Genomic DNA, 26286 nt, shown 5'->3' with positions numbered 1-26286 from the left:
TTCACCACTAACGAAGAAGAAAAATAGTATCATAACAATAAAAATAAAAAAGAAAGGTATGGGTTAGGAGTTTAGAAGACACTCGGTGAGAACGAAAACGCTGGAGACCGAAGCTGAAACTGACGAAATATTTAGAAACATGCGAATGTCTACCAATATTTACAAACTATTTCAGTGCTATTAAACGCAAAGACAAACTTCATACCATGTCCTAGAAAAGGAAATTTGTCCATTTTATCATCCTTTTTACTGTAAAAAATTGATGCAAACTCAGTTACATGTATCTATTTATACGTAGGCCCCCACGACACACTCACACTGAAATTATACGAAAATGGCTCTGAGCACTATGGGAGGTAACCTCTGAGGTCATCAGTCCCCTAGAACTTAGAACTACTTAAACCTAACTAACCTAAGGACATCACACACACCCATGCCCGAGGCAGGATTCGAACCTGCGACCGTAGCGGTCGCGCGGTTCCAGACTGTAGCGCCTAGAACCGCTCGGCCACTCCGGCCGGCAACGCTGATACATTTGAGTACGCAATGTGTCTGCATCAATGGCACTTGCAGCCACTTGGACCAGTTCTGCCACTGATACATAGCGCATAAGTAGTTCTTTCGTCACCTCAAAAGCAAAGTTCAGTTTAAAGATGAATGCTGAGCGTTATAAAATGAGGTTAATGAGGTATGTAGCATATCGACTGTATTGGGTCCAAAAGTACGCCACAGTGGAAGTGAACTGCAACACAGCCAGCCACAGGCAGGCAAGATTGTTATGCATTGTGAAGCAAAACACATCTCACAGGCGTTGCCAAGCAGAGCCAGCTGGGTGCTGCATAGAAACAGCCAATGCTGCAATAAGCTAGTGGAAGGACAGAAACCTATCCTTACTTGCCACCGTGGACGTGTTCGGTGTACATGCCAAAAGCCCTAAACGAACATAGGCTGGAACATATAAGTACTCAGCTATTCATGTACTAACATATTCTCGTCTCAGTATGACAGCATACACCATAAGCCTGTAACACCTGGAGCGACATCCTGGAATCCATTAAGGGATCTGCTGTTCGACCACGGAGTGGGGCAGCCTGCCGTGAGTCACGAGAGCGGTCACCACAGAAGCAGAGAGCTGCTGGCTTGCTGGAGGGAGGTCACGGCTGCCTCCAGGGTACCGCCATCTGTGTTGCCACGGTGTCATCACGGTTGCAGCTGGGGACATAACTAACAGCAGATTCGAGTGACATCACGCTGGGTTCTGCTGTTTCTGGTGTCAGCAATGATGGACGTCTATTATTTCGCATGAGGGGCAACTGGACACCTCCACCAGGCTGTTCCTGATGTACTACAGCTGAGGGCCAGAATAAAGAAGTTAATTAACAAAATTTACTGTGATGCTGATGCCTCATTTCACTCTCATGGGTGACAATACATGGCCATCTAACTCCGGTGCCGGGTCATTGACGTCGCCTTCTTGGAGCAGTGTCTGAATCTACAGCGCTACAGGCTTTGGTACAGTGAGTACAAACAATTTTTCGTATGGAGAAAAGATTTGACAGTTGAGCTTTTTCTAAAATAGATTTTATTGCGAGTAGAGAACCTCTTGATTTGTATAGTTTCAGAGGTAATGGAAGTCATATTTGGTGAGTACCTGTTAGATGTTCATAGTGTAGCCTTGAGGGCCACTCAGCACGATGTACGGAATCAATTCCAGTAAAATGTTATACATGTAATTGTCAGGGCCCTGTGATTAGGCAATACAAAAGGTGATCTGATTAAACCACGAACAGTCACACTAAGACTTGATTCACACAGTTGTGTGCTTCGGTATACTGAGAAATCACTTTGTTTCAGTGTTGAGTCTAGCTTGCCAGTAGAAATTTTGTGTGTGGTGGAAGCGTTAGAAGAAAATGAAGTGTTATATTAGGTGGGTTGCTTAGTAAAGAAAGGTACTGTATGTATATAAGAAATACAGGCTGAAAAGAAGGTAGCTGTTTTTATAGACAATTTTAGTGCAGAGGGCGTAAGATTAACAAAGGGGTTGTTAATCGCAAAAAAATGTATACGCTGGAAGAAAACCGCTGGCCGTTGTGGCCTAGCGGTTCTAGGCTCTTCGGTTCGAAACCGCGCTGCTGCTGCCGTCGCAGGTTCGAATCCTGCCTAGGGCATGGATGCGTGTGATGTCCTTAGGTTAGTTAGGTTTAAGTAATTCTATGTCTTGGGGACTGATGACCTCAGATGTTAAGTCCCATAGCGCTTAGAGCCATTTGAATTTGGAAGAAAAGCAATGGGACATGAATCGTGTCAGCGATGTACAGTCACCGGACGCCACTGAAATTGCGTTATGGAGAAAAGTGAAGCACCCAGAGGGAAGTAATAGGGAACGGATGGAAAAATTACTTTTGGAATTTAAAGATATATTTTTTAAAAAACGGACATTACCAGCTATGCGTATTACATAGCATTGCATACCAATAGGAAATGAATCACCAGTCTACCGAAAATCATACAGAATACCTAGGTTCTTACAGCCAAGTTTGGAGGAATTTATCGATCAACAGCTGAAAGGTGGAATAACTGTTGGGTTGGAATAGTCGTTGTGCCAAAAAAATCTATGGATGGAACACGAAAATACAGGTTTTGTTGTAATTACATATATCTAAATACAGAAACGCCTACCCTTTTCCAAAGATCACAGAAACCTTGGACCATTTAGGGCAATGCAAATATTTTTCAGCAATGGACTTGAAGAACGGTTATCGTGAGATAAAGGCTGCACTGCGGGATCGATACAAAACAGTGTTTTCGGCTCCCAGAGGACATTAACAATTCAGAAGAACGCCATTTCGATTAAGAAAAGCTCCTGCAACTTTTCAGAGATTGTTGCGTGGATTAAGCAGAGGTTTAAAACCACGGCAATGCTTAGTGCCTCTCAATGACATAGTCGTCTGCGGGAGTGACATGGAATAGTATATGCAGCGATTAAGGGTATTCCTATGGATAAAAGCAGCGAAGTTAACATTGAGTACAGAAAAGTGAAATTTTGTGACGCAAGACGTAGCATACGTAGGTCATAAGTAAAGAAGGGGTAAAGACAAACCAAAGATTAATTAGAGCTGTACGTGAATCCTCTGTACCAGAATCTGTAAAGGAGTTGCAATTGCTCATAGGCGCCGCGACCTATTTCCGCCGGTTCTTAAAAGTATTTGCGGATATTGCCAGACGATTGACACGGTTGTTAAAGGAGGGTACTAAATTCATGTGGTAAGAAGAGTGCCAGCATGCTTTTGAAGAGCTACAAAAGCTTTAACGTACAATCTGATATTGGTATTTCCGGATTTTAATAGAGAATTTGTTTTATCGTGTCATGCATCAGATCGTGCACTTAGCTGTATGTTTTCATAAGAGGTAGAAGGAGTAGAACATGCGTTAGCTTGCACATCGAGAGAACTAACCTCTGCAGAAAGAAATTATTTCACAATTGAGAAAGAGATTTTAAGCAGTTTTTATGGAAACACATATTTCAAATGTTATATGTAAGGCAAAAAGTTTAGAGTAACAACAGATTATGGGGCATTAAAATGGTTGTTGGGGTTAAAAGATCTAAGTGAGTTAAGACTAAGTGAGTTTGATTTCGAAGTGACACGTAAAGCTGGGAAGAGGCAAGAAAATGCGGATGCTTAAGTAGGAAACTAGCAGTATTACATATTGGGGGCAATGAGCGCAAGAAATGGCAGATTGCACTGAGAGCGGATGACGAATGTAAGAACTGTTTTAACCAGGTTGGGATAGTGTGCGGAGAAGACAGGTTGCGACTGTTATTAGCGTTACCAGAGAGGCTAAGGAAGAGTGTTACAAGAAGCTTATGATCACATATTAGCGAGCCATGGAGGTTGCAGATCTACCAACAGAAGAGTAGCAGGCAGATATTGGTGGAGGAATAAACAGATGGACGTAAACTTTTGTGTGCGGAATTGCTTACAGTGCGCACAGAGAGCGGATTTGTGGCGAACCAGAGTATCACTGCAGAGGTTACCTAAAGCATTAGCACCACTCGAATTTCTGGGTACTGATATTATAGGTCCATCCAATAAAACACCTGCAATGGATAAATATGTACTCTCAATCATAGATTATTTTCAAAGATACGTAGAAATGGTCGCGATGACAAACCAGCAGGCAGTAACAGTGGCACCAGCACTTGTGAAGAAGCGGTTCTAGGCGCTTCAGTCTGGAACCATGCGACTGCAACGGTCGCAGGTTCGAATCCTCCCTCGGGCATGGATGTGTGTGATGTCCTTGGGTCAGTTAGTTTTAAGTAGTTCTAACTTCTAGGGGACTGATGACCTCAGATGTTAAGTCCCATAGTACTCAGAGCCATTTGAACCATATTTGAACTTGTGAAGAATTATATACTGAACCTTGGAATGGATTTTTATGAAGACTGCGATACAGATGCCGGCTTAGCTTAAAATACTATAAACTTTTTTTAATGATACGGCAGTAGCTATAATACTGGCAGTTGCAAACGTCAGACCGAAAGCAAAGGATGATGAGGGTGAAAGAAATTGTAGCTGGAGTTATTAGAACATCTGGTCCTGGTTATTCCATTTTAGGAGGAGGTACCTGGCGTGGAGTGTAATTAATTTGGTATTCTTCATAATGAAAAGTAAGGTTTTCGTTACCTGCACACCGGCGTAGCCTTTGGGCGCGAGGAAGCGCTCGCACTCGGCGGCGATGTCATTCCACTTCCACTCGAACAGGTGGACCATGGCACTGCGGCCGTTGGCCACGTTGGGGTCCCATTGCGCGCTGGCCGCACCCAAGACTGCCAGGAAGGTCCACAAGGCCCGCATCGTCGCTTTCTTTGCCGGCCAGAGTAACTTGGGGACTCCCTTGGTCTCTATTTATACAAAAAGTCAATTTTAGTGTTGCAACATCACTGCCCATTGATAACTGCGTATTGATTGAGAAATGACCTGCTATTTAAGGTCAGAGTACAGATCAGTGTGGTTACAAAATGTCCATTTTAGTGTTGCAACATCACTGCCCATTGATAACTGCGAATTCTTTGAGATATGAGCTGATATTTAAGGTCAGAAAACAGATTAGTGTGGTTTCGTGATATTCTGTTTACAGGAAATCAATCAAAAGGTAATTATCCAAGATTTTAGAGATGATTAGAAATATCTTAAGCAATGTAGATTTTTAATACCTGAAATACTAATGTGTATAGAGCACCGAGACATCACGAACAAACAAACAAATTTTTCAGTTAATTACTTGTGTCAGAGTGTCTAAGGAAATAACATGTCTCGATACCAGAAGGAAGGAAAGAAGTTCAGGGTTTAGCGTTCCGTCGACGTCTAGGTCGCTGGAGACGCTCGACACGAGAGTGGTCACTGAACTACTTAATGCATTGCCAGTTAGTGATAATGTCAAATGTAGAAACGTCCGAAAAAATACAGGGTATTTCAGAATGTTTTGATGATTTAAAATTTGAGAAACACAAGCTACAAACACGATAGAGCGACGGTGGCACCGTCTATTAGTAGTGCAGAGAATCAAGTTTCACCCCAAATACAGGTCAGTAATCGCCTCGTACTGGTCGAAGCAACATTGCGCGTTCGCAGTCGAGTGTTATTTTCACTACGGCGAATCTGTCGTGCGCGTTCAGCGTGCCTTTCGTAAGAATTCCAAGATGTAGCCGCTTTATCCAGTTCCTGCTAGTAAAACAACATTGAAATTGGTAAGAAACCTCCGTGAAACTGCCAGTGCATCGAATCGAAAGTCAACCGGCCTCGGAAAACCGTGTGCTTAGCAGTTTACACGAAAACTCTCGTCGTTCCTTAAGAAAATGTGCCGAAACGACCAGACCGAGAAGCTTGAAACAGTTAAAAGATCGAATTCACGGTTAAATTGCCAGAATTACACGAGAAGTTTTGAAAGATGTGTTCAATAACTGGGTGAAACGGCTCGAGTGTTGTGCAGCCTCAAATGGTCATCATTAAGTCAATGTAATACGTAAATCTGAATAAATGATGTATCCTGTCTAAAATGTTCAATCTCGTTTCACGATTAGTTGGTGTGTTATTCAAATTGGAAATCGTCCAAACAATGTGAAACAACCTGTCTTACACACCTTGGTTTTTAGTTTAGAATATGATGAAGTGCTTTCCAAAAAAAAATTCTTGCTACTCTTTTCGAAAAAGAGTAAACCCCAAAGTTAAAATAAATTTTCAAGATTTTTCCCGACTTAAGCTTTGGAGTGGGGGACGGCGGGCCATGTAATTGGATGCGTCGTTTTCTCTAAAAAGATGTTGATGTTCTCCTGAATGATTTGTAGGGATACCAAGGAAACCCACATCTGATCAATCGATGAAGGCGCTGCTAAACCAGCGAGACTTATACTTTATCTGCAGCACACTAATTTGAGGGTCGTTCTGTTTGCGGCGCGGGGAACCACGTGGAACACAGGGGTCCCACGGAGGCGACTCTGCGTTACATCGCTGCCAGAGTCAGCAGCATGCTGGCCCCTTCGGGAGTATGCAACTAGTACACTAGAAACGAGACACTTATTAAGACATCAGCCTACATTTATACACATGTTACAGTGACGACTATGACACAAGCACTTACATTTTACGTAGCTTAATGTTTTGTCTTTCATTGCATGAAGTCAGAATCACTTTATCATAACCTAACGAAGCAACTCCTTTAACATTTTAGACTCTCTTGATAATCAAATTCCCATGCTATGAAACAGTAGTATCAGTTTAAGAAAGACTGTACTTCACAACATTTTATTCGTGTTTTAGCCTTTGTAATAAATGTACTTGTAAGACAATAGCACAGGTCAGCACATATGATTTTGTGCTACTATTCTAACGCGATAATAACACCAAGTATGTTATACACTCGTATATATAAGCTCGTAGCTTTTTGAGTTTTCTGACCTAGTCCAGTTTATAGGCTACCTTGCACATTTATATTTTTGCCTTTTTCATATACATTGGCACGCAAAACTTAAGGTCGAAAGTAACTTTCGTATGATGTGTCACTGTCGAGTAACATAGCTCTAACAAGGGAACCTCCCCATCGCACCCCCTTCAGATTTAGTTATAAGTTGGCACAGTTGATAGGCCTTGAAAAACTGGTCATCAATCGAGAAAACAGGAAGAAGTTGTGTGGAACTATGTAAAAATTAGCAAAATATATAAACTGAGTAGACCATGCGGAAGATAGGCAACATCAAGGATAATACTAGCACCAGAACGTCGTGGTCCCGTGGTTAGCGTGAGCAGCTGCGGAACGAGAGGTCCTTGGTTCAAGTCTTCCCTCGAGTGAAAAGTTTAATTCTTTATTTACAGTTTATGTGAAAAACTGTTATGTTTTCATCAGTTTTTTGGGAGTCACTATCACATTCACAAGAAAACCTAAATCGGGCAAGGTAGAAGAATCTTTTTACCCATTCGCCACGTGTACAAGTTAGGTGGGTCGACAACAAATTCCTGTCATGTGACGCACATGCCGTTACCAGTGTCGTATAGAATATATCAGACGTGATTTTCTGTGGAGGAATCGGTTGACCTATGACATTGCGATCAAATATTTTCGGTTCCCATTGGAGAGGCACGTCCTTTCGTCTACTAATCGCACGATTTTGCGGTGCGATCGCAAAATACAGACACTAAACTTATTACAGTGAACAGTGACGTCAATGAACGAACGGACAGATCATAACTTCGCGAAAATAAAGAAATTAAATTTTCACTCGAGGGAAGACTTGAACGAAGGACCTCTCGCTCCGTAGCTGCTCACGCTAACCACGGGACCACGGCGATACTCAGCTTACACTCTCCTTGATGTTATCTATGTTTCACATGGACTACTCAGTTTCTATATTTTGCTTATTTGTTTCACAGTTCCACATAACTTCTTCCTGTTTTCTCGGTTGATCTTTGTTCAGTTTTTCAAGGCCTATCCATTGTGCCAACTTATAACTAAATCTGAGGGGGGTGCGATGGGGAGGTTCCCTTGTAAGTATCTTGGACCATACATAGACAAAACTACTACAATATAGTAAGGAAGGTAACTGAAAGAAATACGTAATGAGATGAAGAGAAATGAGGTTTATATTGACGGACAATTACTACAGTGAAGTTGAATTTATTTATGAAGGCCTTTAGGACATTACAAAAGGCGGAACATGATTCTTAATAGGAGCTGTGGTCGCAACGGACGATAGTGCATGGCCTCTAACGTGCTCCGATGTTGGCCACGAAGAAGTTAAGGAGTTGTTGTGGTCCGTTCGACCAATATCCTCTCGCTCCAAGAGCTCCTTAACCTGCGCTCGTCCATGCGGTCGCGCAAAATAAAAAGAAAAAAATATAAATAAATGAAAAATTATCCAACATTATGGAACGTGATCATGTTCACGGTCAAGATGTTATGGTATGTGAAGGTATAATGTTGCACACTGTACTGATCTCAATATCATGAAACACAGTACACCCACCGGTCGTTATTATGACTCTGTGCTCCTTCCCTGTGTGCGTATTTCCATTGGAGCGTATGGCTCGGACTTCAATGCACAACGGCATCGAACTGTGCAGGTCGAGGAGGTATTGGAAGAGAGGACATTCGGTGAATGTAAATGAAACGACTACAGCCGTCTTTATGATCTTATTTATTGTGTAGCTCCAGTTTCAGCGACTGTGTGCGCCATCTTCAGGTTGCAGTTGATGCTGAAGGGGTTATCATGATCTACATAAACGCTGGATCAGTGGACGACGTAACTTGTTTACGCGAACTATCTGCAACCGGCAGTTGATCATTTGAGTTACATATGGTCTGCGCAAACCAGCATCAACTGTGGCCTGTAGACGTCGCACTGAATCTTTGAAACTGTTAGCCACAAAATAAACAAGAAGGACGGGTGTAGTGAACGACCACGGTCCCTAAGACCTCCAGTCAGAAAGATGGACATACAAAAAGTTCGGCGAAGGGACTGATCGGCCCGTTCTCCCGACTTAAATCCAGTCGAGCACTTATGGGATGCTTAGGGGGACACTGCAGCACGTACAAATGCACCAACGAACATCCAGCCGTTGCCATTCGCGCTGGTAGAGGAAAGGAACGCCCTATCACAAGAACTCGTTACCTACGTTGTGACTAGACTGGATGAACGTTGCAGGAAATGCATTGCCTACCTTGGTAAACACACACCCTACTAGGAACCATGTACCGCATTTTTTAACGTCCAAGGTACCATCATTAATCGTGGTAACTTCACTGTAATTACAGTCTTAACAAAAGTGTCATTTCTGTTCCATTTAACGAGTATAGTACACTGTGCCATACTGTACTGTAACAGTTCTTTCTAAGTCTGGTAAGAGTTTCATCGAACTATGTTACTTCGCAGTGACACATCATGTGAAATTTACCATCTTCCTTAAGTTTCGCACACCAGTGTATTTTCATAAATAGATTAGAAAAATCGGAATAAGCATAGATTTTGTTTCTCTTGATTCAAGTGTTATATCTGAGGTAGGTCTAATTTGCCTGAAACTTGTCATAACAGTTACAAAAAACGCCATCTACAATATTTTGTTCATAAACTAATAAAAAAAAACGGATCACCGACTTCTCCTGCATCAAAACAGCGCCTTGCTGAAGGTCAGACAGTGGTACTAACCCCACTTCCCCTAATACGAGATTAATAACTTATGAGCACGGTCTATTCTCTCAGTCCGATATATAATGCCATGCGAAACGACTTGTTTATGTTTGTCATGTACGAAGCCAAAAGTGAACACACTAGTGATTTTGCTACATTCTCAATCCAATCTTTTGTGCATATGCTTTGGGGGCTTGTGTGCTGTAACCATCCTTCCAGACTTAATGAAGACATCGCCAAAGCTATGGATACATCAAAGCTATGGAACGTAAATAGTTTTCTCCTGTAAATAAAGATAATATTCGAATGTGTTTCATCCGTGGAGACATCAAGTTATTCTAGTAATTGGTGACAGAAAAGAAAATCCATGGGGTCACACACGTTTTTCTGGAACCATCCAACAAATTTGCTGAAACTTTAGTACTCTTAAATATCAGTGAGCACTCACTTTAGTGCACTAAATAACGAATCTTTAGATTTACTTCACACAACACCCACCCACTCCGGTAGCTTCGAGTGCTAGCACACCACTTCAGGGTTTTGGGGACGTGAGCCGGTTCGGGACCGAAACCGCCCGGCAGACCAACGACAAGGTCCGATGTGCCGGCCACCATGAACGCGATTCTTCAGGTGGACTCTGACATCTAACTACAGGAATACCGGGCTAATTCTCACAACACAACGCAGTTATACGATTCTCAAACATTTCGAAAACGTCCTCACACTTAAACATGGGAAAACACTAGACGCACAAGAGGGGCACAAATTCCGTCGTAGAGGGGAAGGCACGAACAGCATGCGGGCATCCTCTACCGCTAGCGTCGTCAAATCCACAGTAACAAGCCTATCCGGTGCAGACCCGTGAAAATGGCAATAAGAATTCGTAATATACTAAAGTACATCTCTTACAGTTTTGGGTCCAATGTAGAGAATTTACCGCATCCTTACATATTTTGAATCCGGCAATTCAGTCCAAAGCTATTAAGCAATTCAGTAGGCGATTTTTAAACCTAATGACTCTGGAGGTATGTGGACGGCACCTCTGTAGTATGCCCACATGGCAGCAACCTTATTTCCTTCCAACCTATATCTACGGGCTATGAACTGCCATCGCCAATCTCATGGCAGTCGTGTACTACAGACTCTTGCTCGTAGATCTAGTTTTACATCCAGGAAGATTATCAGCAGATCTTAATAATTTTCACGTTGTGTTTGTACAAAACGGGTACTCTGATAAGCAGCTTCGAAATGCATTTCGACCTTCTCGCCCTAAAAATGAAGAACAGACACAAGCAACGGACAACTTCAGGATGATGGTTTTTTGTAACCTATGTTGGTGGCGTGTCCTTTACGATAGGTAGACAGCGGAAGAAATATAAAATAAAATGTGTCACGTGCCCAACTGCGCAAAGGCAAACGATGCTTGAAGACAACACAGAATTGTGGATACCAAGTACATATAAAACCCCGAGCCAATGTCGGTAATCATACAATGGCCAGACGTGTCGCTCTGATAAATCCGCTGAACACAGACGTCACACCAGGTGAGGTCAGCCATAATACTCTGACGTTGCTGAACACTTTCTCGACATGGAACATATCATGAACTACTGAGAGGCAAAGATCGTTTCGTCCGCCTCCGCGTACAGAGATCCCTTCATTAAAGAAGCAGTCGAAATACGTGTAAGTAACGTTGTGATTAATAGAGTCTCGGTATTTCAACTTAGGATGGCATGGGACTGTGCTGGCCGGAGTAGCCGTGCGGTTCTAGGTGCTACAATCTGGAACCGAGCGACCGCTACGGTCGCAGGTTCGAATCCTGCTTCGGGCATTAATGTGTGTGATGTCATTAGGTTAGTTAGGTTTAATTAGTTCTAAGTTCTAGGCGACTGATGACCTCAGAAGTTAAGTCGCATAGTGCTCAGAGCCATTTGAACCATGGGACTGTTCAACTGTGTGTGAACTCTTATGGGACTTAACTGCCAAGGTCATCAGTCCCTAAGCTTACACACTACTTAACCTAAATTATCTTAAGGACAAACACACACACCCATGCCCGATGGAGGACTCAAACCTCCGCCGGGATCAGCCGCACAGTCCTTGACAGCAGCGCCTAGACCGCTCGGCTAATCCCGCGCGGCGACATCATGGGAAGCAGTATTAGTGGTACTTTGGCATCGTTGGCCCCACACGTACGATTCCAGCGAGACATTACAGACAGGGAATCGAAGTCAGGACTTTTAAACTTCGCGCCAACAAACAACCGCGCAAGCACCTGGCCGTGATTTGCTGCCGCGCTTTCCCGCGTCGCGTATTCGAAGACTGTTTCCAGTTTCTCCGGTAGGGGGCATTGGACGTCGATGTCCTCTCCTGTTCGTTTACGGTAACGCTGTAGCCCCAGCCCTTAGTGACTGCGCTATTATAGCGAGCCAGTGCATATATTGGCTACCCACTGCAGCTACACGTCAGAAAGCACCTGAAGACGACGAGCAGCTGTCTCACTGAAATATTGTGCAGGTTTGACAACAGTATCCGATGCAACCATCGCGAAACACTGAAACACTCAAGGAACAGTTCGGCTAGTTGCACGAGAAGTAAAGTATGGGAATTGTCCTGCTGCAGGGAATACAGCCCCTCACTTTCAAGAAATAGCTGCATGCTCTGTGTACTGTTCCCTGAATGTATACTGAGGGCTATGGCCACTGAAGACTAGGATTCCCTACCCCCTTAAGCCCCAGCCTACCATATTGTACTGTTGACGCTCGAGGTAGATGGCCTCTAGAGTGGTAGAATCGAATTGATGCGTTGTCGCAATCAGGAAACATCATTATTAATCATGCATATTACTGGTGAAGAAACTACAAGAGTCGTAGCGACTTTGTGTAGGCAACGCCCCCGAAGCGTGTACTGACGACAGAGAGCGTAGTTTTGCTCATGCAAAGATAACCCTATGCTGTAATGCATAAAAGAAAACATTTTCTGAAGTCATTAAAATTGTAAAGACCTTGTATATAACGTAAAAGCTTTTTTAACAAGAAATTCATTAATATTTTGTTGTATTTACAGGATCAACATAATGCGAGATTAGAAGAAGGAATACTCGCTGCCGTCTGTCAACGAGCTCACACCCGAAACTGCCTGCGGCGAAAAAAAAACCACGCATCAAAATGTATGGCTGGTGGAAGTTTTATCTTCAATGATATCTGCAGTTTTTATTATTAGCTGCTTTTCTTCTAATCTTTGAGACCTTTTCGTTTCAGCTACAAATTTACATATCTCAAACAGATTTTGCGATCAATGTATACATTATTTTAAAAAAGTCCACTAATTGGGTAATTAAAATTTTAAATTTCCTTCTATTAAGTATTTTTTCCGGGTGAAACTGATTTGACAATGTATAAAGTATTACGTAACTTGTTTTCGCGGAAATGGACTATCAGATTTAGTTTCTTCATGACGATGTAAGCCTGTTCCCACGGACTTGCTCAGAAGCAACCGTTATCTAAACATGTTTACCAAATTTTTTCCTGTCTCCTCAAGATAATATCTTGTGACCATTCATGTCGCGGCTGGAGTGTGCGCACGAGATCTTAATCTGTGCACAAAAATTCTGCCTATTTTATTGGCTAATTTCAGAATATTGAAAGGTATAGGTAAGCTAGACATAGCGGTGATCAATGAAGTTAAATGGGAAGAAGGTAACCATTTCTGGTTAGATCAATGTAGGATCGTACCAACAGCGGCAAAAAATGGTATCACAGGAGTAGGACTCTTTATGAATGGGAAGTTAGGGCAGAGGGTGAGTCACTGTGAACTGTTCGGTTAACAGTTATGATATACCGGGTGATCAAAAAGTCAGTATAAATTTGAAAACTTAATCAACCACGGAATAATGTAGATAGAGAGGTAAGAAATGACACACATGCTTGGAATGACATGGGGTTTTATTAGATCAACCCCATATTGATAGACGCGTGAAAGATCTCTTGCGCGCGTCGTTTGATGATGATCGTGTGCTCAGCGGCCACTTTCGTCATGCTTGGCCTCCCAGGTCCCCAGACCTCAGTCCGTGCGATAATTGGCTTCTGTGTTACCTGAAGTCGCAAGTGTATCGTGATCGACCGATATCTCTAGGGATGCTGAAAGACAACTTCAGACGCCAACGCCTCACCATAACTCCGGACATGCTTTACAGTTACATTCACAACATTATTCCTCGACTACAGCTATTGTTGAGGAATGATGGTGGACATATTGAGCATTTCCTGTAAAGAACATCATCTTTGCTTTGTCTTACTTTGTTATGCTAATTATTGCTATTCTGATCAGATGAAGCGCCATCTGTCGGACATTTTTGAACTTTTGTAATTTTTTGGTTCTAATCAAACCCCATGGTCATTCCAAGCATGTGTGTCAATTTGTACCTCTCTATCTACATTATTCCGTAATTTATTCAGTTTTAAAATTTTACTGACTTTTTGATCACCCAGTACATAACAAATTCTCAAGAAGAAGATGTGATAAAGTGTAAGAGGATATTAAACAGGTAATTTAGTATGTATAGGGCGATGAACAGCTGTTAATAACGGACGTTTGGAATGCGGTTATAGGGGAAGAACAGAAGAAAGATTATTGCGAGAATATGGGCTTTGTAGTAGGAATGACAGACGATAAATACTAATTCAGTTCTGCTATAGATTTCAGTTACTAATAGGAAGTACAGTGTGCAATAGCAAGCAGAGTAGCCGAGCGGTTCTAGTAGCTACAGTCTGGAATCGCGCGACAGCTACGGTCGCAGGTTCGAATCCTGCCTCGGGCATGGGTGTGTATGATGTCCGTAGGTTAGTTAGCCTTAAGTAGTTCTAAGTTCTAGGGGACTGGTGACCTCAGAAGTTAAGTCCCATAGTGCTCAGAGCCATTTTTACACTGTGCAATAATCAAAAGAGGAGAAGATATTCTTGGAAAGAGCCTAGAGATACGAGATGATTTTAGTTGGATTACATCATGGGCAGACAAAGACTCCAAAAGTAGATACAGACTCAGATCACAATTTGGTGCTGTTGAAGAATAGAGTGAAGTTTAGAAGAACCAGTGTGGAAGAAAGTGGGATACTTAAGTACTGTGAAATGATGAAACACGTTTGAAGTTCGATAAAGATATGGTTACTGCGATAGGAAATACCACAGTAGCAATTTAGTTAAAGAGAAGTGGACATCTCTAAGAAGAGAAATCACTGAACATCGGCAAACAAAGAAAGGTAGAAGGAAGTAAATGCAAAGACACCTTAAGCAACAGAAGGAATAGGGGGAGAATACAAATTTTCACTTCGAAGGCAGTGCAGTCCAAAATTCATTTGCCAATCACGTGAAATCGCCATAAGCATTGAGGGATTCATCCCACCTACCCACCAGTTTGAAGATACTCGTTTCGTAGAACACCGTGTCTTGCTGCAAGGAGAGATGCGTAATCGCCTGCTGCAGTCCTCGTCCGACAGGAAGCTCGACGCTTCAGGCGATTTTTTAAAGGACTGGATAGGCGATAATGGCATGGGGTGAGATCTCAACTATAGGGTGTGTGCTAGAGCGTCACCTACAAGAGTTGGCGTACCTTCTGCGTTACGACATTCGCGATAGGGGTACGTGTGCTATCATGAAGCAGTTGTAATTCTTACCGCAGTTTTCCCTGACTTTTCGCGTTAATTGCAAGCCGCAGTTTCTCCAGTGTTGCTAAGTACTTTTCCCCAATGATTGAGTCATCATTAAAAAGTAGCAGAGACAGGGAATCTCCCTGCTTAAGTCTGTTCATCATTACAAATTCTTCTGACTCCAATTTCCACGCGCATACTCTACCTTTTGTGTTTTTCAAACTCACTTCTACAAGTCTGATATACTTCTTTGGAACTTGGAATACAAAAACAATGACGACGAGGAAGTGAGAGATAGTGAGTTGAGACAGCAACATTAATAAGGAAGGAATGTTATATAAGCGGTAATACAGAACAAGAAAGAGACAGTGTCACTGAGAGGAAACTGACTGTGGTTGTGACAAAGGAGACAAAGAGAGAGAGACACAGAGAGATAATGAGAAGGAGTCGGATTGAATGAGTGAGTGGGAAGGAGCAACTTGGAGTGAGTGGGTATGAGTGACTTGCAGCGATAGAATAGAGGGAATAAGTGAGTTCAGTTAAGGGAGCCTGGGGGAGATTGAAATGAGTTGCATGTTAAAAAAAGGCACTAATATGTTCGTAATTCAAAACGTTTGGCAAAAAATTTCTGAAGATGATGAGAATGGGGAAACAGGATCTTTTAAATAAACAGGAATATATTTGCATTTTTTGTGCTATAGGAGCTTGTCCCGCCGGCATTTAACATATTTGGGACATCATACCCGTTTTTTGTTGCAAGAAACGTTATTCGTGAAAGTAAGATTTTTCGGTATAGTCCCAACGACAGTCAAAAACATTTATGCCGTATCTCTATAACGAATCCAATTTTAATCTTGATGAACTCTTCACCTTGATTTCTGTTGCTTATGAACAACTTGTCTATGTTGTTGTCGTCAAACTTGGTGCCTCATAATAACTCTCTGTAAAGTCAGTAGGGGTAAGAACAGACACTGAGAGACAGTGAAAGGAAGGCAGGTGTCATAATAGCTCCCAACCAAATTTTTCGATCGTCTCTGTCGCTTTCAGAGTGTGTGAATATGGCTGTAATTTGGCACTTATATTACTCGTTTTCAGAAACCACCCACGGATTTATATCTTGCCGTAAATTTCAAAGTATGTGGAAGCTTGTTGTTAAAGTAGTATTTAAGTTTCACTCCATGTTGTCGTCTTCAACAGTCACAAAGAACTGAGGTTTGAGTTTCCCCCTGCACCGGTAATATTACTTAATCGTTTGAAAGCTGCATATAGGCTCACAATGGTGAGGCCGCTGTTCATCGCAGTGTTATGAGGCTATTATTTTCCGTAGAAAAACATTATTATTTGACAAAAGAGATCTGATAACATGTTTTGGAACCCATCAACAATCAGTTTTAGGAAGTCGGTTGCGACTACAGCCAGTCGTTTGTAACAATGAATATCAGTGGAAATTTCTGTGGCTGAGCTAAAATTTTCAAATCACATTCACAGGTACAAGATTTTGCACATACCTTCTAAACGTTATCGAGTATTACGGTGATATTAGATCTTGAGATATGAAAAATCGTATTAGTGACCGTCGCTGTTCTGGTGTACACATTTCGAGAAAAGAGGTTGTCTTTCCTTTTACTTTTTTTCAAACACTTCACGTAACTCGTCCCCAGTGATGTGCAGTAAGTTTATTTCGTAATATTCCGTAGATTCTTGACAATACAGTTTCGCTCTTGAAGTTCCTTTGTATTTCTTCTTTCTTTACTTTTGCGGTTTGTTTAGCCATGAACGTTCTTCCCCCTACTAATATAATTGCTAAGGAATCTGCCCCCATTCTCTTCATACAAACTCTCTCAATATTTCCTAGCTGTATTATTTTGCCTCTTTCTATTTCACCCATTGTCACACTCTGCTTGTTGTAATCGCCTCTTCTACTGGCTTAATGTGATACTGCATTAGGTTAGGTACAGCAAAAGTATTCAGGAAGAATGTGCTGCACAGCCTGATCTCTTTATCAAGAAAAGAAGAGCAAGTGACTACACAGTGTTCAAAAAGACAGTGACGAATACTTTGAGAGGTGGTAGTACTTATCGAAACAAGAAAAATAAGTCTAATAAACATGAGGCCGGAAATGCATGTTGTCTGCGATAAACACGTGTTTTCAGGAGGTGCTCAACGTGGTGTCCATTCATGACAGTGCACCCCTCTGCCCTACGAAGTAAAAAATGACGCACTCTTTGAAGTTTACCAGGTTGACGTTGTACCTGCTGGCATGCATTAAAAAGGTGACCCTGTAGTGTCCGCACATCGTCGGTTGGAATGTCCATCGTTCCTGAAATATCTGCGTCAGGTATTCTCGCACATTGTGGTGAAAGTGTGCTGGTTCGCCGTCATGCACGGACCCCATTTGCATTTCTTACTGCAATGATACAACCTCCAGCAAGGTAGGCAGTACATTATAGGGAAAGTCCAGATAATGCGCGCCAGTTAATCTTTGTGTTAGCACATATGGCGCTATTAATATTTACCCTAGTACGCCTGCCTATACGTTAGCTGAAAATCGGTGTTGATGACCTCTTTCCTGAACTGCTTTGGGATTTACATCTGCCCACGGGTGCTGCTTATGGAATACCACAACACCACCTCTTGGTAACCCTGCCTCATCGGTCAATAAAAGTTTGGTTGTGAGCAGTTGATGTGCCTCACACTTTTGCAACAGCCATTGACTGTATCACTGATTGCCATGATGAACCTGTGGCCATAAGGCCTGAACGTGCTGTAGATGATATGGGTGCAGCAATTGTTCTTGAAGTCCCCCCCCCCCTTCAGACAAGAGAGTGAGGCAAGGCTTCTGCTGAAACTAATCATGGCACACGGGTCCCAGTGGTTTCATCCACCGTACGAAGCACACGGTGCTCAATGTCAGGCGTGTGGCCTGCGCGGGACGTTCCACTGTCAGTCTTCCGAGGTGCAAGGGTACCTGTGCCCCTGTGTCGCTGGGAAAGTCTGCTGGACAGCTTACCAGAGTGCACTCTGCGCTGTGGATATTTTTCAGAGTATAGGGAAAGGGCTAAACCGTAGCAGAAAGTCATATTTGTCATTTCACTCGTCGAGTAAAAGGCTCCCATTGCTAACAGAAAAAGTAAATGTACTACACCATTTAGCCGGCCGAAGTGGCCGTGCGGTTAAAGGCGCTGCAGTCTGGAACCGCAAGACCGCTACGGTCACAGGCTCGAATCCTGCCTCGGGCATGCATGTTTGTGATGTCCTTAGGTTAGTTAGGTTTAACTAGTTCTAAGTTCTAGGGGACTAATGACCTCAGCAGTTGAGTCCTGTAGTGCTCAGAGCCATTTGAACCATACTACACCATTTGTACGTACAAACAGCGCAATAACAGTAAACACATAAGCGAATCCGCGTTAGGAAGATAGTGAAACACCATGATACGTACCCAGCGTTGACAGTACTATACAATAATGCACACAAATACGAAAAAAACTAAGGTAGCCTCCTCCGCACTATAATGCACACAAATACGACAGAAACTAACGTAGCCCACATCGCGACTCGAACCACACAACTGACAGCAGAACACCTATTGGCAGGTAGAGTACAGTGAGTAAGATATCGTAATACCTTGTCGACACATTTTACGGAGCACCAATAAAACGACTGTGCTAACAGCCGCAACCAAGCATCGAGCAGCCCTTCCTATACACACAGGTATCTCTGCAAATGTCCGTTTCCGGACCCATGTTTAAACGACTTATTTTTCTTTTTTGAATGAGTAATACAATCTCTCAAAGTATTCGACACTTTTTTTGAACACTCTATACAATATGGGTTAAAAGAACATACCTGCAAAACTGGAGACCAGTATTCATACGATGTTTTCCTACAGACTCCTGAAGCATTTTCTAACTTTACTTGGGAGAGAGAAGCATCTAGCAATAAATCAACGCGGATTTAGAAGCATTGCTAGTGAGGAACTCAGCTTGGCATTTTCTCGCACGATATTTTGCACTTAAAAAAAAAAGTGTTTCACAATGTTTTGATGATCTAAAATGTGAATAACGCATCAGTAACCAAGATAGAGCGACGGTGGCACCTATACACAGGTCAATAATCATGTCGTACTGGTCGAAACAACTTCAAGCGTTCGCAGTGGAGTGCTGTTTTCACTACGGCGAATCTGTCGTACTCGTGCAGATTGCCTTTCGTAAGCATTCCAAGATTTAGCCGCTCTACCCATTGCCTGCTAGTGAAACAATATTAAAATGGGTAATAATCTTCCGTGCAACTGCCACATCGAATCGAAAGTCAACCGGCGCTAGGAAAACCATCCGAACTCTAGAGATCATCGAACGTGTGCGTAGCAGTTTGGACGCGAGCCCTCGTCGTTCCTTACAAAAACGTGCCCAAACGACACACCGATAAACTTGCAACAGCCAAAAGATCAAATTTGCGGCTAGATTGCCAGGATTCCTCGAACACTTACGAAAGATGTGTTCAAAATTTGGTTGAAACGCCTCGGGTATTATGTAGTCGCAAATGATCCTCCTTTATCCGATATAGTACTTCTTAAGTAAGTTTCAGTAAATGACGTACCTTGTGAAAAATGTTCAATTTTGTTTCAGGAATAGTTTGGGTGTTATTCAAAATTGAAATCATCAAAATATTGTGAAACACCCTGTATTACATCTCTATTTTTAGTTTAAAATATGTTGAAGAGGTTTCCAAAAAAATATTCTTGCCTGTCGCAACGAAAAAAAGTGATACTAACAATAAAGGAAATTTTCAAACCTTTTTCTCCCACTTCAGTCTTGGTATTAGAGAACAACGGGCCATGAAATAGTATGTGCCATTTTCTCCGGAAAGATGTCGGTGCCTTCCTGAAGGATATGTAGGCAAACCAAGGAAACCAACATCAGATTACTCGATGAAGATGCTCGTAAGTGAGTGGGCTGTATACTCTCTGAGCAGCACACTACTTTATGGGTTGTGCTGTTTGCGGCGTAGGGGACATGGGACAGAGGGACCCACGGAGGCGAGTCCAAACTGCACCTCAGCCAGTGTCAGCAGTAAGCGAGCCTCTTAGTAAATGCACAACTATTACACTAGAAGCGTGACACGTATTAAGACATCAAATTATATCCATACACATGAAATAGAGACAAATAGGACACAGGCAATTATATTTTACGTAGATTTATGTTTTGTCTTTTATTGCATGACGTGAAGTAACTCCTTCAACATTTTACACTGCCGTGATAATCAAATTGACATACTATGAAACACTAGTATCAGTTTAAGAAAAGCTATGTTTCAAAACATTTTATTCCTCTTTTAGCCTTCGTAGCAAATGTACTTGTAAGACAACATTTCAAGTCAGTACGGATGATATGGTGCTACCATTCTAACGTGATAATAACGCCATGTCTGTGACACGCTGTCATATATAAGCACGTAGCTTTTGTGACTCCTTAGTCCTGTTTATAGGTAATCTTGCACACTTAAGTTTTTCATATACACTGATGCGCAAAACTTAAGGATGAAAGTAACTGTTACATGATGTGTCACTTTCGAATAACAAAGCTCTAATTAACTTGGACCACACATAGACAGAAGTACTACAATATAGAAAAAAAGAGGGTAACTGAAAGAAACACCTCATAAGATGGACAGATATGTCACTTTTATTGATGGACAACAAGTATAGTGAAGTTGCCACGATTTATGATGGTCTCTTGAACATTACAAAAGGCGGAACATGGTTCTTATTAAGAGGGTGATCACGAGGTGAGTGGTCTGCAACACATTCCGACCTTGGCAACGAGGGTGGTAAGGTGTTCTTGTGTTGCCCGTTTGCTTAATATCCTCTCGTTCCAAGAACTCCTCTTCATGTACTGTTCGATGCTGTCGCGCATTGTCATCCATAGAAAAAAGAAATCACGGCCAAATGCGGCCTTGAAAAGACGCACCCTCGATTACAGCATTTGGCAAACTGTTTTTATGGAGCATATTCCTTTCCTGATTGGTAGTTACACCATGAGTCATCACCTGTGGGGCACAGTGCGTTTTGTGGGTGCTCATTTGTTGATGTATTATAAAAAAAATAATTCCCATACTGCTCTCCTCGTTTGCTCAGTGCTTCTTGTATTTTGCCTAATTGCACACCCATAATACTTCTGCAATCTATAAATGGCTTCATTTGTCAATCTTCCTCTTCCTCCAAGGGTCATACCATCACTAAGCTTCTACGATCCTAATGTCTGCTTTCGTTTGCGCAAGCGAGCCCCCATGCTCTTCTGCACATGTCCAATGCACTCCTGTTTTTTAATGTGTATTTTAATGCCATAAGGTTTGAGTTCCTCTACAGCTTCATATCCCTTAGAATCACCATCTCCTAGATGGTTAGTGTATCGTACATTATACCACTCCTGTGATCTGGAAAAAATTGTTTTCAGTCCCTCTACTTCCATCTCTCCACTCGTGCCGTGAAAATTTGCTTCACAACTTTCGTCCTTGGTATTGCCCTTACATCTGCAATGTTTTCAGAGAATAGTAGCATCAATTACTTTGCAACTGTCTCCACTGGTAGCTGTCACAACTCCATTTAGAGATTTATGACCTCTACATTGCCATCATCCATCTAAAGCAACAGTTAAATCCCTACAATTCCCATTATATGTCACAGCTTATTTGACTGCTTTCTTTATTGTTGCTTGAGCAATATCTTCAGCACAAGATTCCACCAATTCATTTTGAAATCCAAACATGGTTTGTGGTTTTGGCAAGTTCATAATTCCACGTAACATTGTCCCTACAGCACTGCCGTTGGCAATGCAATGCAAGCCATACACTAGCCTAACATTTATGTCACACACCTTCATTCCACTATTAGCACTACGAGGAATACTGTTAGAATTAGAAAACGAATCTTCAGCAGCACATTTGATACACTTCAAGAACATTTTACGTGCCAAACCAATGTGTGAATTTATTTTCATTTCCAGTCCTCTTTCTTTGCAAACTTGGCATAATACGTTATGATTCAAAATGTTAAAGAGCAAGCAAATGTTAATCATTTCATTCACATCATTACTGTCGCTTTCATAGTTTTCAAATTTTTCTTTCCTGTCATAAAGTTTCTTGCTGGAAGAAGTTCTATCACATTCATTTGGAGTAGTCGGTGAAGCAGTCTGAGCAGCAACTCCCTTCGAAACAACAAAAGATTTCTTCCTCCACTCATTGTGCCTTTTCTTAAAAACTCGATTGCTGAAACGGGGCATACTGATATCCACAAACCAAATACGTAAAACAGATAGAGCAAAATTCGTCAAATACGCAAAATTGAACAGTTAAACAACACAAAGCAAACTTCACAAGTCACCACACACGGTATAGTGTTTATGTTTACCGATACGAACACTCACTTGTCACAGAGATAAAGCCGTTGGAAAACGAAACACTGTCTAATTCCGCAAAGATACCCTGCTTGCAGCCAGCGAGCAGCGCCGTCAGAGGTGACACGCCAAGTCGCTACAACCGTTTACGGGGCCCGTCAACTTTGCAGCGATAAAAAACACACTTAGTATTCCCTTAGAAGGGTGAAACTTGATTTGTTTTATTCATAAATCTCTAAATAAATTTATAATAAAAAAAAACAAAAAAGTTAATTTTGTCAATTTCATCGTTCCGGCTCCCCTTAACCTATTCTTCATCACTACTACATTGTGATCCGAGTCTATATCTGCTCCTGGGTACGCCTTACAATCCAGTATCTGGTTTCGGAACCTCTGTCTGGCCATCTCTGTCTAACTGAAATCTTTTTCTTGACCTGGCCAAGCCGGCCGAAGTGGCCGTGCGGTTAAAGGCGCTGCAGTCTGGAACTGCAAGACCGCTACGGTCGCAGGTTCGAATCCTGCCTCGGGCATGGATGTTTGTGATGTCCTTAGGTTAGTTAGGTTTAACTAGTTCTAAGTTCTAGGGGACTAATGACCTCAGCAGTTGAGTCCCATAGTGCTCAGAGCCATTTGAACCATTTTTTTGACCTGGCCTTTTCCAAGTATAACTCCTCCTCTTGTGATTCTTGAATAGAGTATTCACTTTTACTAGCTGAAACTTGTTAAAGAACTCAATTAGTCATTTTCCTCATTTCTGGTCCCAAGCTCATATATTCCTGTAATCTTTTCTTCTACTCCTTTCCCTCCAACTGTATTCTAGTCTCCCATGGCTATTAGATTTTCACATTCCACTACATACTGTATTATCCTTTCAATGTCCTCGCACACTTTCTCTATCTCTTCATCTTCAGTTTGCGATGTCGGCTTGTATACCTCAATTGTCGTTGTATTTGTTGGTTGATTGTCGATTCTGGTAAGAACAACCCTATCACTGAACTGTTCACAGTAACGCACTCTCTGCCCTATCTTGCTATTCATAACTAATCCTACTCCCTTTATAGCATTTTCTGCTGCTGTTGATATTACCCTATACTAATCTGACCAGAAATCCTTGTCTTCTTTCTACTTCACTTCACTGACTCCAAATGTATCTAGATTGGGCTTTTCAATTTCCCTTTTCAGATATTCTAGTTTCCCTACCACGTCGAAGCTTCTGACATTACACACCCCCTCTCGTAGAACGTTATCCTGTTGATCATTCAGACTTTTTCTCATGGTAACCTACCCTTTTCCAGTCCCCTCCAGGAGATCCGAATGGGGGACTATTCCAGAATCTTTTACCAATGGAGAGATCATCATGCCACTTCTTCAATTACAGGCCACATGTCCTGTGGGTACACGTTACGTGTCTTTAATGCAGTGGTTTCCATTGCCTTCTGCACCCTCATGCCGCTGATCATTGCTGATTCTTCCGCCTTTATGGGTAATTTCCCACCCCTAGGACAAGAGATTGCCCTGAACCTCCGTCTGCTCCTCCACCCTCTTTGACAAGGCCGTTGGCCAATGCTGATTTTTAATAAAAATTTTAGCAGCTGCGGATTCGAACCCAGGACCGAAGACGTTCTGATTAAGAATCAAAGACACTCCCCCTTTCATTTTGGCTGATCTAATTTTGTTTGCCGGCCGCGGTGGTCTCGCGGTTCTAGGCGCGCAGTCCGGAACCGCGCGGCTGCTACGGTCGCAGGTTCGAATCCTGCCTCGGGCATGGATGTGTGTGATGTCCTTAGGTTAGTTAGGTTTAAGTAGTTCTAAGTTCTAGGGGACTGATGACCACAGCTGTTAAGTCCCATAGTGCTCAGAGCCATTTGAGCCATAATTTTGTTTGTTAGTATTCGTAGCCTTTGTTCGACACCCGCTGAAGTTCGTTATTGATCCATTCACGCAGTTTTTTATTACAGAGGACTGATAACCCTCCGACCGAACACGCTGATCTACCCTAGATCACTGGTCTAGGAACAGTAAAAAAAGTTCGATAAAGTGTGCATTCCTTCCCTTATGTACCACATTGTCGGCTAAGACAAACGTCCTCCTAAACAGACTTATTTTTACTAGTCTCTATTGACGCCCGTGTACTGCGAAACAACGCCGGAGGGAGTGTAAGAAGTGCTGTAGCCTACGCTGTACCAAAACGGTGCTACGACTGAGTATCCTTTGGAAATCTATCACCGCATCAAGTTTGATAACATCCCCTTCACTGTTCGCTCTAACAGCGTTTTGGTCATGTAATAAAAGAACTCATTAAATTGCAGTTTTGAGTAGCGTGCTGGCGCAGCGAACGATGAGGCAATGTATGGCCATTTACAGCGATACAGTGGGCGCTATGTGCGGCACAGACTGCAACTTGAATATACGGGGTCAACAAAATGGCTCCGAGCACTAAGGGACTTAATTTCTGAGGTCATCAGTCCCCTAGAACTTAGAACTACTTAAAACTAACTAACCTAAGGCCGTCACACACATCCATGCCCGAGGCAGGCTTCGAAACTGCGACCGTAGCAGTCGCGCGGTTCCAGATGTAGCGTCTAGAACCGCTCGGCCACTCCAGCCGGCATGCTTATACAGGGTCACTTACAGATGTGTTGAGAAACTTAATCAGCAGGAACTACATTATTTCCTTTTGGCCGATGGTTTAGTCACACTATGTCAACCAAAGTATTTTTATTCGCGGGAATTATCTGCAGCTGGAATAGGTATCACACATGGATGCCGGGAGAGACAATTACGGTGCCACACTTGCTCGACGGCACCTGTTAAGTAGCGTTGTTCATCAAGTCCAGGGCAAATGAAGTGTAATTTGTGAAGCAGGCCCATAACAGCTTCATACTCTGATAATATTATGCAAGAATTAATTTTATGTTCTTCTGTCGTCGTTCGTGTGCTACGGAAGAAGAGTGGTAGCTCTGTAAGTTTTCGTGTTGAATAGCAACCGCTTGGAAGCTCTTAAAATAATTTATTTAACGGCCCATTTCGTAGCCTAGAAGCCACATCATCAGGTTAAATCTGTTAAATTACGAAAAGTGTTCGCTGCAATTGTGGTCGAATAATATTTAAAATTGCAACATGGATGGGATCGAAAATTCTTTGTCTATGAATGAATGTGTAAGCGTCAGGCAAATCCAACACCTTCCATGAAAACCCTGACATGATAGCAAATCCGGCAGTATGTCACATAGCTCCAAATAAATCCTGACATTAAATTAACCAAAGTAATGCGATCAACGAGTGAGCAAATGGAATACCACAGACACACTAGAACACCTAAATGCGTGTCATACCTTCTCACTGTAAAACAGACGCAGTTCCGAAGGGAGAAACGAGAACAGAACCCGAAAGCAGAGTCGTGTAAGCTAGAAGGCCCTACGATAAAGGACACCCACATCGCCCGCTGACCGCCAAGACCACCCTCAGCCCATATTAAAAGATTGAGCCCTCCAGAAGAATAATATAGATCTAACAATAACACTAAAAGGGCCACACCAGCCGCAAGTCTTAGCGTGAAACTATACGCT

The 26286-nt window shown here is 42.4% G+C and overlaps 1 protein-coding gene across 1 annotated transcript in view; it reads right to left on the bottom strand.

The window, feature by feature from the left end:
- Positions 1–26286, bottom strand: part of LOC126457723 (alpha-amylase 2-like) — an 87127-nt gene that overhangs the window by 48143 nt on the left and 12698 nt on the right. The window contains exon 2 of the mRNA XM_050094259.1: positions 4686–4903. Within this exon, the coding sequence (XP_049950216.1) occupies positions 4686–4856 (171 nt within the window). The 5' untranslated portion in view covers positions 4857–4903. The remainder of the gene's footprint in view (positions 1–4685; positions 4904–26286) is intronic.

This window comes from Schistocerca serialis, chromosome 2 (assembly GCF_023864345.2).
Source record: "Schistocerca serialis cubense isolate TAMUIC-IGC-003099 chromosome 2, iqSchSeri2.2, whole genome shotgun sequence".
Lineage (NCBI taxonomy): Eukaryota > Metazoa > Arthropoda > Insecta > Orthoptera > Acrididae > Schistocerca > Schistocerca serialis.
This window is presented reverse-complemented; position numbering and strand designations above follow the sequence as displayed.